At 39.2% G+C, this 15,651-nt stretch overlaps 1 protein-coding gene across 2 annotated transcripts in view; it reads right to left on the bottom strand.

Annotated features, from left to right (window-relative positions):
- LOC127413893 (sodium-dependent lysophosphatidylcholine symporter 1-A-like) overlaps positions 1 to 15,651 on the bottom strand; it is a 50,887-nt gene that overhangs the window by 20,686 nt on the left and 14,550 nt on the right. For both annotated transcript variants that reach the window (XM_051651455.1, XM_051651456.1), the window contains exon 3: positions 15,259 to 15,383. In XM_051651455.1, the coding sequence (XP_051507415.1) occupies positions 15,259 to 15,383 (125 nt within the window). The remainder of the gene's footprint in view (positions 1 to 15,258; positions 15,384 to 15,651) is intronic.

Genomic DNA, 15,651 nt, shown 5'->3' with positions numbered 1-15,651 from the left:
TGTAAAGATTCAAGAAATTTGGTTGAGGGTTCAGAATATTATTTGTGATGTGTTGGCTGCTTGGGTTTCATTTTGCCCAAGGCTCTGTGTTCTAGGCGATGGGACGGTCATTGATGTAGGGGATGGGTTCATGAAGAGTTGGGTCCTGGCTGGTGTCATGATCAGGAGGCAGGTCATCCTTAGGGGATGAAAATCAGCTGGAGCGCCCTCGTTTCTGGAGTGGTGCGTGGAGTTGGGCAGGGTAGCGGCTTTTCGAGGGGATGGTTTGTAGAAGGCTGGGCAACACGGGGTTATTTAATAAAAAATGGGGTAGGTATTTGGATTTTGTGGAGGGCTCTCGGGAGGAGACGGTGGAGGGAGATGGGTAATATTGAATGTGTGTGTGCATGCTTATTGTTTTTTTCTTATTTTGTATTTTATTTTATGTTTTTTATTTATTTATTTTTTTTTATGAATACTTTCTGTTGATTTATTGTTTATTTGTGTGTCATTGTTGGTTTGATGTCGGGCCATGGGGGGGGGGTTGTGTCAGGTGGATGGGGGGATGTTCATAGGGAAGGGTTTAGGTTCATGTAATGTGATTCTGTATTTCCTGTTATGTTTATTTGATTTGTCATTGGAATCAATAATAATTGTTAATACAAAAAAGAAAAATGACTATGTCTTATCATGCATGCAAACATGTTGTAATGATGTATTTTTGCTTGTAATGTTTTCTTTTGCAATGCACAGCTGTCTATGAGTGAAATTAGAAAAAAGTCATGTATCATTGAAAAGTAAGTGAATTCTGATGAAAAATGGATCCAAACAGCTTTCTGAGCTAAAACAATTTCTTTTGGGCCTTTTGAGCGTTTCAGAAAGTTTCCACAGTTCTGTGTTAACATTCAGACTTCATTAAAATGACTGTTTATGTCTTATCATGCATGCAAACATGTTGTAATGATGCATTTTGACTCGTAATGCTTTCTTTTGCAGTGCACATCTGCCTATGATTGAAATTAGAAAAAAGTCATGTTTCATTAAAAATAAATTAATTCTGAAGAAAAATGGATCCATGGAGCTTTCTGAGTTAAAACAGATATTTTGGGCCTTTATGACCTGTTTAATAAAGATTGCACAGTTCTGTGTTAATAAAAAAAAAAAAAAAAAAGGCAAGGCATAGATCTAGTGGGGTCGGAGATGAATAATAAAATATAATCTGCGTAAAGCAAAAGCTTCCATACCCCCCGCCACCACCCCTGGAAAATCATCTTCCTTTCTATCGCGACTGCTAATGGTTCCAGGGCAAGCCAGAACAATAATGGGGAAAGAGGGCAACCTTGCCGGGTGCCCCTATCCAGAGTAAAATAATCTGAAATTAATCCATTTGTTTGTACCATCACTACCGGGTGTCTTAATCCAGTGTTACTTAAAGTAACTTAATCCAGTGTTTCCCAACCACTGTGCCGCGGCACACTATTGTGCCGTGAAAGATTGTCAGGTGTGCCGTGGAAAATTATCAGATTCCACAAAATAAATCAGGGCTCCAGACTGCGACTAATTTTGCGACCATTTTTCCTAACAGTGTGATTAAATATTGCAAGAGGTCGCACTGGTGCAACTACAAATTTGGCTGACTCTCTGATTGTGCATTATCGTTTTTTGTTACGTTCGAGAAATATCAAATGGCAAACATTCCAAACGCGAAAGGAAACAGCTCTACCCGGATCAAGCGCGGCTCAATGAACAGATCAGAGCAGACGTGCATTTACACGTGGACCGGTCTTGAGCAGATTATTATAAACAGAGCTGCGAGAAGCGCCTCTATAAGAACCCATAATGTGACAATGATTATACTAGTTTAAAATCGTATTAAACGGCCCCAACATTCTAAACAGCATTGAAAAGGAATAAAGGAGAAATCTGCACAATGATCAGACTGAAATGGTAAGGTTTCAATCCACACGTCACAAATATTAAAAAAATATTTACCATGAACTTATATAAATATATCGGTGTAGTGAGGGAATTCAATTTAATTTCTGGATTTTTATTTTATTATTTTTTTTTTTACAAAAAATGTCAATAATTCCATTATTTGTTTTATGGTTACTGCTAATCATGGTTTTACTTTAACTTTGTTTACTATGATCTTATCGCACAGTTAAAACTATGGATACAATGGAACTTTCCTTCTGTGTAAAATCTTTTCTAATGCCCTCTGATTGTAGAAAAAAGGCTTTGCTTGTCTTCAGATGACTGTATTTTAATCAGATAAGATCAGATAAGATCATGATAAAAAGAAACTGTGAAAGAAAGTTCAATCCCAGTGTCCAAGTATTTTAATTTAAAAAATAATATGCTTGTTTTTTCTTTACTCAATTAGTGCTCTTGCCAACTGTGAACTCATTATACAGCATGCCTACGTGACTTGCGTTTTTTGCATTGCCGAATTTCAAACTTTACGAGTAAACACTACTAAGACGGACAGAAAACATGGACAAGTTCTTGAAAAGGAAAACTATTGACGATGGTTATATGGGATAGAGGTGTGCCGTGGGATTTTTTTATTCATAAAAAGTGTGCCGTGGCAGAAAAAAGGCTGGGAAACTCTGACTTAATCCATCCAATAAAAGTATTCCCGAACCCGTATATTTCCAAAATATTAAAATCCCATTCTACCATATCAAAAGCCTTTTCGGCGTCAAGTGAGATGGCAGCGACCGAATTCTGATCATTCACCACTGACCACATGATATTGATGAAACGCCTAATGTTATCAGAAGAGCTGCGGCCCCGAATAAACCCCACCTGATCTATATGTATAAGAGACGTCATAACTTAATCGGTTAGCCAAAGTTTTTGACAATATTTTAACGTCAAGCTGGATCAGGGAAATTGGATGGTAACTCTTACACTCATTTGGATCTTTGTCCTTTTTAAGAATTAGACTGATCCGGGCTTGTGTCACAGTTGGCGGAAGGTTTCCATTCTTTAATGATTCCGTATAAATTTCTAACAAAAGTAGAGCAAGCTCTGTAGCATAAGATCTAAAAAATTCAGTGGCAAAGCCATTTGGCCCCGGAGCCTTGCCTGTAGGCAAGGCCTTAATTACCTCGCCAAGCTCTTCCAAGCTTTTTTTTCTCAGTCGTCAGTTTAGGGAGTTCTGATGGTTCCAAAAGTTTCTAATATCTTCATCAGTAGATGAAGATGTGAAACTGTAGAGATCAAGATAAAATTCTTTAAAAGCATTATTAATATCAATGGCCGAGGTAAATATTTCACCACCAGCAGATTTCATTGAGGGAATGGTAGAAAAAGACTCTCTGCTTTATATATCTAGCAAAAAGCTTCCCTACTTTGTCCCCTGATTCAAAGTATGACGGCCAAAACTCCACCTTCCGCGACAAAATAGTATTATATCTATATTTCAATTGGGTCGATTCTCTGAGGCCATCAGACGACATTTGGTGCTTCAGCTGTGTGAACCACATTATAGCAACCACAAGGAGGTTACCCCATGTGACTCTACCCTCCCTAGCAACTGGGCCAATGTGGTTGTTTAGGAGACATGGCTGGAGTCACTCAGCACACCCTGGGATTCAAACTCGTGACTCCAGGGGTGGTAGTCAGTGTCTTTACTCACTGAGCTACCCAGGCCCCCTGCCTCTGCACTTTTCATATTTCCTTTCAACTCCACAAGTTCTCGTGCTTTGGATTTTTTTGGTGAATGAGGCATACTGTATGATCCGGCCCCTAAGAACCGCCTTAAGTGCCTCCCAAGCCACGCCCTCAGAGGATACTGAGGACTAGTTGGTCTCCATATAAACATTGATTTCAACCTTTAACATTTGTTGGAATACAGGATTTTGCAAAAGGGATACATTAAAGTGCCAACTATATGATTTCCTCTTCTCCATATGTGGCAACACCTCTAAACACACCAGGGCTTGATCTGAGACTAACATTTTTCCAACTGATCAATCAACAACAGATGAAATGAGGGACTTATATATATATATATAAAAAAATCTATTCTAGAATAAATCTTATGAACTGATGAAAGAATGTTATAGTCTCTACCAGATGGGTTCAAAAGACCAAGATTTTTACACAAAGACTGAGTCCATCAATAGATTAAAGTCTCCTACCAATATTATATCACGAGTAGTGCCAGCAGCTTGCAACATCCCTTCAAGATCTATAAAAAAGCTCTGATCATCAGCGTTAGGTGTGTAAATATTAGCTAAAATAAGACTTTGCCCCTGAATTTCTGCTAAAACAATAATGACTCTTCCTAATTTATCTTTAATCTATTTGATACATTTGAATTGTAGATGCTTACTTATCAGTTTAATGACTCCACTGTTCTTACTTGAGCCAGCACTAAAGAAAATTTGTCCACCCCATAGCTTCCCAAATTTTTCAGCTTCCTGCAGTGAAAGATGCATTTCTTGAAGAAACACTATATCATATTTCTTTTGCTTAAGAAGAGAAATAACCTTCCTTCTTTTTATGGGGTGCCCCCAACCCATTCACATTCCACGTGGATAGAGACAATCCACTCATATTAACATCTGACATTTTGATATATTAGAAAAAATAGATTGTGTGTCAAAAATACAATTATAAAGACCACATTCCAACATTAGTGCAACAATCAAACCCCAAACTTCCCCCCGAATCAAACAAATAGAAAAAAGAAAAATGTGCGCATTAACCCCGCATACGACAGCACCAACTGGTGACCATTCCTCTAAACTCAAACAGTCCATGCATGCCTACGAGTGCCTACGAGAGCCCCCGCGACAACTTTGCTGTAGGATTGCTCAAGTCCGGTTTTCTATACAAATTTTGTGAGACAGAATCACACAACAAAAGATAATCTCTAAAACAAACTCCAGCCAATACGCGGAATAAACATAAAAAATCAATTAAAAAAAGGCGCCCATTTTTCTCGGACAGTCATACGAATGTTCAGTGAGCCGGCCCATTCGGCTGCTACATGAGTGCAACAAATGACCGAATCACTCCAATGACTTGCAAGAAATACTCCACAAAAAAAACTCCAACCAATAGGAGGCATAAGCACAAAGAACGTGCAGATTCATTCACAACACTGTCGCGAAGGAGTGTTACTCCACAAAACAAACTCCAGCCGCTAGGCGGAACCAGCACAAAAAGAAACAAAAAAGGCACTCAGTTTCCTCGGACAGTGAAGTGAATGTACAGTGAGTCGGTCCACTCGGCTGCAATGTGAGTACCACAAAATAACTTACTCACTCCATTGACTTTATGAAGGACATCGCTTGCTGGGGACATGTGAATGTTTTATGGCCATCCTTAGCATCTATTCTCAATTTGACCGGGAACATCAGTGCAAAAGCGACCTTCCGTTGATGTAAGAGTTTCTTACATTCCTTGAATCGATCATGTTTCTCTCTTGTTGAATTCGCAAAGTCTGGGAACAAGAAAATGCTGTGGTGTTTCCAAGAAAGCCTTCCTTTATTCCTCGCCTCGTGTAACACTAAATCTTTATCGGATGATCTCAGAAATTTGGCCAGAATTGATTACGGCCTGTCTCCCTCAATGGAACCCTGTGAGCTCGCTCGATTTCCAGCTTATGGCCTGTTATGTCGAGCAGAATCGGAAAGAGCCCGTCCAGGAATTTTTCCATATTGTGACCCTCTTAGGCCTCAGGAATTCCAACAATACGGATGCTATTCCACCGGCTATGGTTCTCCATGTCCTCCAACTTCTCCCAGACATGCTCCAAGTCCACCTTGGTCACTAGCGGATTAGCAGATAATTCTAAATAAGTCTGGTTTTCCATCGTTGAAAGTTTCCCTGAAACTGCCCCTAACTGACTAGCAGTACTATCATCATTTGACTGATACTAAACATACAGTACTGATGTTTATTTAGCTATTTATTCTATTTTTATTTATTCTTTATTTTAATGGTCAGCATTTGACTGATACTAAACAGTACTGATGTTTATTTAGCTATTTATTTTATTTTTATTTATTTATTATTTTAATGGTCAGCATTTGACTGATACTAAACAGTACTGATGTTTATTAAGCTATTTATTTTATTTTTATTTATTCTTTATTTTAATGGTCAGCATTTGACTGATACTAAACATACAGTACTGATGTTTATTTAGCTATTTATTTTATTTTTATTTATTCTTTATTTTAATGGTCAGCATTTGACTGATACTAAACAGTACTGATGTTTATTTAGCTATTTTCTTTGAATTTATTCTTCATTTTAATGGTCAGCAACTGACTAAACATACAGTGCTGATGTTTTTTAAGCTATTTATTGTATTTTTATTTATTCTTTATTTAAATGGTCAGCAACTGACTGATACTGAACATACAGTACTGATGTTTTTTAAGCTATTTATTGTATTTTAATTTATTCTTTATTTTCTCAGTGTTCATTTCTAGATTTTGTTGACAATGTATAATAATAATGTCAAATATTCTTTGATAAAAATATTTGTTTAAGAAAGCAGCCTTCTGAGTACCTTTTCATAGTCATATCAGTGCAAAATCGGTGAACAATCCACATAGAAAAGGTCTGTTTTCATTCCAGCTCAAAAATTAACTATATCAGCCACCATATCAGTAATCGGTGAATTTTCCCCCTCTAAAATCAGTATTGTATCGGTCTCAAAAATCACATATCGGTCGGGCTCTAGTTAAGACTGAATCTGACTCCATTAATAATTTTATTTAACTCCAATTATATTAGACTTGGAATTTAGTTTGAGATTCCATTTATTATTGATCATCAATTGAGATCTTCTCTAGATTTGGATACTTGATTATTCTAGTTAATTTTATACTTTTAAATTGCACTCATTCACTCGCAACCCTGTCGCTTATGGTCTCATGCCAGCCGTGTACATAGATCCCATGTTCACAAACTTGTCAGTTTGATCTTTAGCCAGAGGTAAATGACTAATACTAAAAAGAATGATTACTACTGCAGCTTATCCATTTCTAATTAGTAGTTTTGCTTAGTTTCTATAGATCTGTATACACTTAATTAATTTAATATTATCTCTAGACAGAGGTAAACGACTAATACTAGTTGGATAAGGCTGACCAACATACCATTACCCAAATAGTAGTTTTGTTTAGTTATAGTTTCCTATTACACTTGACTAGAATAATATTAGCATTAAACAGGGGTCATGACTAGTGCTATCTGGACCGGTCGATCAATATTACATTGTGCCAGATAGTACTTTCTTTAGCCTTTACAGTCTATTACACTTAACTGAAGCCAAATGGTTAATCAGAAAGCTTAAGATCCCAGTTGATGTGCTTCATGCTCCATCAAATGCTTGGTCTTAGTATGTATTAACCCTGATCACATATTTGCGGTAACAGGAATGTAACGTAATCTAATAAAGCCAATAATTTCAGAATAAGTCAGAATAGAATCAGGTTTAACAATTTATCAGTCAGGTAAATATGTATCAAGCCAATTACATAATTAATCTATTCAGAAATAATCAATACAAAACATCTAATGCTTAAAGATGAATCTTAAGAGTAACAGATGCATACCTGACTTCAGCAAAATACATAGTGTAAGCACCAAAGGGATTTCTGGCTACAGAAAATTCCAATGGACAATGTGTTGCATTTCCTTAAATACCCAAACCAGAGAAAACATAAACAAAGGGAATTTGGGAGTGGTTAGGTTTGGAAGTTCTGCGGTCATACTTTATCTGCATACAGGAGGTAATTTGGTGGAGGACTTCAGGAGAAGAGACAGAGAACACAGTCCCATCAACATTAATGGAGCAACGGTGGAAAGAGTCAGCTTCATGTTCCTCGGTGTCCACATCACTGAGAAACTCACATGGTCCGTCCACACTGAGGCTGTTGTGAAGAAGGCTCATCAGCGCCTCTTCTTCCTGAGACGGCTGAGGAAGTTTGGAATGAATCGCCACATCCTCACACGGTTCTACACCAGCACTGTAGAGAGCATCCTGACTGGCTGCATCATTGCCTGGTACGGCAATAGCACCGCCCACAACCGCAAAGCCCTGCAAAGGGTGGTGCAAACTGCCAGACACATCATCGGAGGTGAGCTTACCTCCCTCCAGGACGTATATACCAGGCAGTGTGTGAAAAAAGCTCGGAGGATCATCAGAGACTCCAGCCACCCGAGCCATGGGCTGTTCTCACTGCTACCATCAGGCAGGTGGTATCGCAGCATCAGGACCCACACCAGCCGACTTCATGACAGCTTCTTCCCCCAAGCAATCAGACATTTGAACTCTTGATCTCTCACGATCAATATACATCAGTTCTGCACTTTATTAATCTTATCTCACACTGGACTGTTATAAATTATATTCTTTCTTAACAACACACTGGCAACTGACTATCAACCGACAGCCTGAATGTCAATACAGTACAATACAACCTACTGTATATTTTATATATACTATACAGGTGCATCTCAATAAATTAGAATGTCATGGAAAAGTTCATTTATTTCAGTAATTCAACTCAAATTGTTAAACTCGTGTATTAAATAAATTCAATGCACACAGACTGAAGTAGTTTAAGTCTTTGGTTCTTTTAATTGTGATGATTTTGGCTCACATTTAACAAAAACCCACCAATTCACTATCTCAAAAAATTAGAATATTTTGACATGCCAATCAGCTAATCAACTCAAAACAGCTGCAAAGGTTTCCTGAGCCTTCAAAATGGTCTCTCAGTTTGGTTCACTAGGCTACACAATCATGGGGAAGACTGCTGATCTGACAGTTGTCCAGAAGACAATCATTGACACCCTTCACAAGGAGGGTAAGCCACAAACATTCATTGCCAAAGAAGCTGGCTGTTCACAGAGTGCTGTATCCAAGCATGTTAACAGAAAGTTGAGTGGAAGGAAAAAGTGTGGAAGAAAAAGATGCACAACCGCAGCCTTATGATTGTCAAGCAAAATCGATTCAAGAATTTGGGTGAACTTCACAAGGAATGGACTAAGGCTGGGGTCAAGGCATCAAGAGCCACCACACACAGACGTGTCAAGGAATTTGGCTAAAGTTGTCGTATTCCTCTTGTTAAGCCACTCCTGAACCACAGACAACGTCAGAGGCGTCTTACCTGGGCTAAGGAGAAGAAGAACTGGACTGTTGCCCAGTGGTCCAAAGTCCTCTTTTCAGATGAGAGCAAGTTTTGTATTTCATTTGGAAACCAAGGTCCTAGAGTCTGGAGGAAGGGTGGAGAAGCTCATAGCCCAAGTTGCTTGAAGTCCAGTGTTAAGTTTCCACAGTCTGTGATGATTTGGGGTGCAATGTCATCTGCTGGTGTTGGTCCATTGTGTTTTTTGAAAACCAAAGTCACTGCACCCGTTTACCAAGAAATTTTGGAGCACTTCATGCTTCCTTCTGCTGACCAGCTTTTTAAAGATGCTGATTTCATTTTCCAGCAGGATTTGGCACCTGCCCACACTGCCAAAAGCACCAAAAGTTGGTTAAATGACCATGGTGTTGGTGTGCTTGACTGGCCAGCAAACTCACTAGACCTGAACCCCATAGAGAATCTATGGGGTATTGTCAAGAGGAAAATGAGAAACAAGAGACCAAAAAATGCAGATGAGCTGAAGGCCACTGTCAAAGAAACCTGGGCTTCCATACCACCACAGCAGTGCCACAAACTGATCACCTCCATGCCACGCCGAATTGAGGCAGTAATTAAAGCAAAAGGAGCCCCTACCAAGTATTGAGTACATATACAGTAAATGAACATACTTTCCAGAAGGCCGACAATTCACTAAAAATGTTTTTTTTATTGGTCTTATGATGTATTCTAATTTTTTGAGATAGTGAATTGGTGGGTTTTTGTTAAATGTGAGCCAAAATCATCACAATTAAAAGAACCAAAGACTTAAACTACTTCAGTCTGTGTGCATTGAATTTATTTAATACACGAGTTTCACAATTTGAGTTGAATTACTGAAATAAATGAACTTTTCCATGACATTCTAATTTATTGAGATGCACCTGTATATACTATTTTTATTGTATAATGTGTATTCTATATTGTATGTGTATTCTATATTGTGCGTATTGTATACTGTACATTGTATATTATTATTTGTATATTGTGTTGTGTGTAATTATGTGTATATTAGATATGTAAATTTTGTTGTGTAAATCTGATGTTTATTGTAAATTGGTATATGTCTCATCACTGTCATGACTGCTATGTTGCTCAGAACTGCACCCAAGACTTTCACCCACTATTGCACTTGTGTATATGGTTGTGTGACAATAAAAGTGATTTGATTTTTTTAAAATTTGATTTAGATGAAAGACCAAGGAGGTAGGCGCACCCCCAAACAGTGGCCAGAATCTGTCTACATTCTTAAAACTGTATTACCAGATATTATGCTGTTATGGGGATGAGACCATAGTACCAGTCGCACTGAGACCTTTTAAATGATACCAAACATGCCTAGTTACATTATTTGTATACATCAGATATGATATTTTGTTACATACGGATCTTAGGTGAGTTTGAGGTGATTCTGAGCTGAAAGGGAACAAAGGAGGAGGAGGAAGGAGGAGAGAATGGGACAGATGTGGAAGAGCAACAGTGAGGAATGAATTTGCAATCTTCACTCAGTGGGGTGTGGTGCCTCAGGAAGAGATGCTAATTTTAAAAATGTTCATATGTTGATTTTCTCAGAGATCATACATTTGCTCTTGGCCTCCCTGCAGGGAGTTTCATCCTTTGAATGCAAACACCTTGGCACTCTGCCTTACAGAACAGATAATGTATTGTCAGGTTTAGTTGTATCTGTTGGCTTAAATTTATGAAAAACATAACACAGAATCACAGAAAGTTGATTGGCAGATGCTCAGTGGAGAGCAAACTAACTCTGGCATAACAGTCTGGTATGGCATCTGCTCTGCTTTTCATCATAACAGCTTTACAGGAAGTTGTAAAAACGGCCCTGTCTATTACTGCGGTTGCCCTCCCCTGGGAAGTCCAATTCAGGCCATGTCCTTCCAAGCACTGCCTATGTGCTCCACTTGCTTCTCATATGCATCATTGTTGTCTTTATGCCATCAAGCTTTTAAACTGCACACCCTAAGTGAAACGACCTCAACAACTGCTGTTTTAAACTGTCTCTGTCAGAGCTCGTGTATGCTACTTAGAAAATGATTGGTTCATTCCGGTGGTGTGGTCAGCTCAGCCAAACAGAAAGCAAGAGTTTTTTCTCCACTATCTTTCCTACATGGTGTTTATACACATACACCAAACCAATATAACGTTAGTCTATATCACATTTCATTTGAACACCTCTATCAATATCTCTTTATGTCTGAAGTTGTATTCCATATAAATATTAGTGTGATGACACACTAATTGCTCTTGTGAGGCTGATTCAATTAATTAGTTTCATTAAAAAGTTTCCATTGCATTCCATTACAATTAAAATTTTCTCAGCGCTTCAAGCTGGATATGGTTTCATTTGAAAGGTAAAGTACAAATTTATAATCAAATGAATTGCATCACACACACAAAATATCTCTTTAATGAGAAAGAGAACCAGTTGATTCCCACGAGTAGAGTGTGAGGGCGTGTATGCGTGTGTGGCTAGAAGTTACAATGCACTTGCCGTGTAGAGCCATAGGGCTTATTAATGGAGCGTGGAGGTGAATAACTCTATAAATCTCTCCAAACCTTTTTAATCAAAGCATTTTCTGGTTTATAGTCCATTTTCATGACACATCTGAGTGTTCAACTTTGGTATCTCATGTATAGTACTGACTGCAAAAACCATAGCAGATTGACTCTGCTCATTTTTCTGTCTCAAATATGCTGTCTCCTTTAGATCTCCACTTCCTTCCTTGTCTCTTTTTTTTTAAAACTACCCATTCGAGAGTCGCATGGCACCATGCGAGGTTCGGACGTGTGAAAGGCGAGCTCTGCGCATTTTGCTAGTTTTAATACTTTTTGTGTCATAAACCAGTGAGATTCGATACACCCTGATTCTTAACTGTTCTAGGAAGACAATATGTCAAAGAATTCAAATCCTCGGGCTCTGGAGATATTAAAAGACACTTATGTGCTCAAGCTGAAGCCCCCGAGCAGCAGGCCACAAGCCCGGGAGTCGATTTGGCTAGTGAGGTGAAGGAAATTCGGCGACAATTGATGAACGTGTCGGCAATGCAGATGAAGTTCGCTGCTGGCTTGGAGGAGCTTGCCATAATACGTCCATCGATCACTGCCATGGAGATGAAATTCACTGAGATGGTTACAAGAGTGACGGATGTTGAGAAACAGATAGACTATCTGGAGTCATCGGAGAGGGAATTAGCTGCTAATCCGCTAGTGACCAAGGCGGACTTGGAGCGCATCTGGGAAAAGTTGGAAAATATGGAGAATCGTAACCGGCGGAATAATGTCTGAATTATTGGAATTCCTGAGAGAGCAGAGGGTCAGAATATGGTGGAATTCCTAGACGGGCTCTTTCCGAATCTGCTAGACATAACAGGCCATAAGCTGGAAATCGAGCGAGCTCACTGAGTTCCAGCTTGGCGATCCGCTGAGGGAGACAGGCCTCGATCAATTCTGGCCATCCGGAGATCATCCGATAAAGATCTCATGTTACACGAGGCGAGGAGTAAAGGAAGGCTTTCTTGGAAGAACCACAAAATGTTCTTGTTCCCAGACTTTGCAAATTCGACAAGAGAGAAACATGATCGATTCAAGGAAAGCAAGAAACTCTTACATCAACGGAAGGTTGCTTTTACACTGATGTTCCAAATTGAGAATAAATGCTAAGGATGGCCGTATAACATTCACATGCCCACAGCAAGCATTGTCCTTCATAAAGTCAATGGAGTGAGTAAGTCTTGTTGTATTCACATTGCAGCCGAGTGGGCGTGACTCACTGAACATTTACTTGACCGTCTGAGGAAACTGGGCACCTTTTTTAGTTTCTTTTTGTGCGGTTCCGCCTAGCGGCTGGAGTTTGTTTTGTGTAGCAGCACTCCTTAATAACTTAATGTTATTAAAATGAATTGTATTCCAAAATTCAGCTACCTGCTACAGTCTCTCCCTGTAGATGTTCCCCTCTCTAATTTCAAGCAATTTGATAGCATAGCGAAATACTTAATTTGGAATGGTAAACTTCCCAGATTACATTTCAATAAATGACATAGGCTGATTGACAAAGGTGGGCTAGGCCTACCCAAGATTTTGTTTTATTATTATGCATTTGGTCTCAGACATTTGGCTCATTGGTTGCTTCCACCTGAGAGAGACCCTCCCTGGTTTTGTATTGAACAGGAAGTTCTTGCCCCTATTTCATCATTGCAAAGCCTTTCTATTAAACTAACCAGAGAAGTTAAGTTACACCCCCTTATCTCACATTTGCACTCGGTATGGACAAAAGTGTCCAGAGTGTTTAATTCTGACATTTATTTAAATGTTGCCTCGAGCATATGGCTGAACACAAAATTATGTATTAATAAGTCCCCATTCTGCTGGTCAGAGTGGATTGTGAGGGAGGTTAATACACTCCATGACCTATATGTGTTGAGATCTTTTGAAAATTTGGTTCGACATTTTAGGATTCCCAGATCTCATTTTTATAGGTATTTACAGCTTTGCCACCTGCTCTGTACTATTTTTGGGATTAGCATACACCACCCTAAAGTGGCAGATACTCTGGGAATGGTGATTACTGCTTTTGTAAAAGGTCATGAGGTATCAGTGTATTACTCCCTGCTAATTCAGAGTCTGGGGACGGAGCTTTAACTTCTCTCAAGAGAGTATGGGAGAAAGATTTAAACTTGGTATTGGAGGAGGGAGTGTGGGCTAGGATTCTAAAAAACGTAAAGTCTGCATCTAGGGATGCAAGGGTGCACCTTATCCAATTCAAGATTTTACATAGATTCTATTGGACCCCCTCTAGATTGTATATGCTTGGTCTTAAAGACACACCCACCTGCTGGCGATGCCAATCGGAGGATGGAGACATGGCCCATGTTCTTTGGTGGTGTGTTGAGATCCAGGAATTTTGGTTCAGAGTTTTTTGTGTGACGTGTTGGGCACTCGGGTTTCGTTTTGCCCCAGACTCTGTGTTTTGGGTGATGGGTGGTCACCGATGAAATGATCACCAGGCAAACTATTTTAAGGGGATGGAGGTCGGCTGGGATGCCCCCATTTCAGGTGTGCACGGAGATGGGGAGGGTGGTGGCTTTTGAGGAAGTGTCATTTAGAAGACTGGGTAACTTTGATTTGTTTGTTGGGAAATGGGGCAACTATTTGGAGTTTTTGGAGGGCTCTCGGGGAAGGACAGTGGAGAGAGAGGTATAGGTATAAATGTGTGTGATTATATATATATATATATATATATATATATATATATATATATATATATATATATATATATATATATATATATATATATATGCATATATATATATATATATATATATATATATATATATATATACTGTATATATATTGTTTGTTTGTTTGTGTGTGTATATGCTCATGTGTGACCACAGGGGTGTTTGTTGAGGGTTGAGGCAGGGTTGAGGATTGGGAGGGGGAGGGGTAATTGTGGGGTTTAAATGTTGATTCTGTGTATACATGTCTTGCTTTTCTTTGTTTACTGTAGGAATCAATAAAATAAATTTTGTTACAGAAAAATAAATCTACCCATTCCAGAATCCAGGGCATGCTGAGTGACTCCAGCCAGGTCTCCTAAGCAACCAAATTGGGCCAGTTGCTAGGGAGGATAGAGTCACATAGGGTAACCTCCTCGTGGTCACTACAATGTGGTTCTCGCTCTCAGTGGGGCATGTGGTGAGTTGTGCGTGGATGCTGCGGAGAATAGCGTGAAGCCTCCACACGTGCTATGTCTCCGCAGTAACGTGCTCAACAAGCCACGTGATAAGATGTGTGGATTGACTGTCTCAGACGCGGAGGCAACTGAGATTCGTCCTCCGCCACCCGGATTGAGGCGAGTCACTACGCCACCACAAGGACCTAGAGCGCATTGTGAATTGGGCATTCCAAATTTGGGAGAAAAGGGGAGAAAAAAAAATACCCATTCCCAGAATTTCAGCTCAAAAGGTCTGGAATTTTGTCCCATTTTCTTTTAATTTCCTCATGAATTTAGAAGATAGTATAACACACATTACATATTCAGCAGCACACATTACAGTAGCATTGCATTTGTTTATAGATGTTTTTGAGAGGCACATACCAGGGCAGCATGCGTCCGTGGCGTGTCCATGGGGTTCTGCTTACTAAAAACCCAACTGTGGGATCAGTCACTGCATCCCAGGCCCGACCCGCAAACAGGATTACAGAAGCATTGAGAGGATCCAACTAGAAGGATACATTCATTAGTTGTTGTAGTATTTACACACGGCATGGCTCTCTAAAGTAGTGGATCTCAAATGGTGGGTCACAAACCAAAAACACGATGCAAATCTCTTCAGATAGGGTTGCAGAAAGAAGGGAAAAAACAATACTATTTGCAAATAATAAAATGCAACGAACCATATAATCTTGCATTTAGGATAGCAAAATAAACACTTTTAAAATGGAGAAAATGCTTCCCCTATCATTTGTTGTTTTTTCGCCAAAGCCCATG

The sequence above is a fragment of the Myxocyprinus asiaticus genome, chromosome 23, assembly GCF_019703515.2.
Source record: "Myxocyprinus asiaticus isolate MX2 ecotype Aquarium Trade chromosome 23, UBuf_Myxa_2, whole genome shotgun sequence".
Classification (NCBI taxonomy): Eukaryota; Metazoa; Chordata; class Actinopteri; order Cypriniformes; family Catostomidae; genus Myxocyprinus; species Myxocyprinus asiaticus.
The sequence above is the reverse complement of the archived record's forward strand: the minus strand, read 5'-3'. Positions and strand labels throughout refer to the sequence as shown.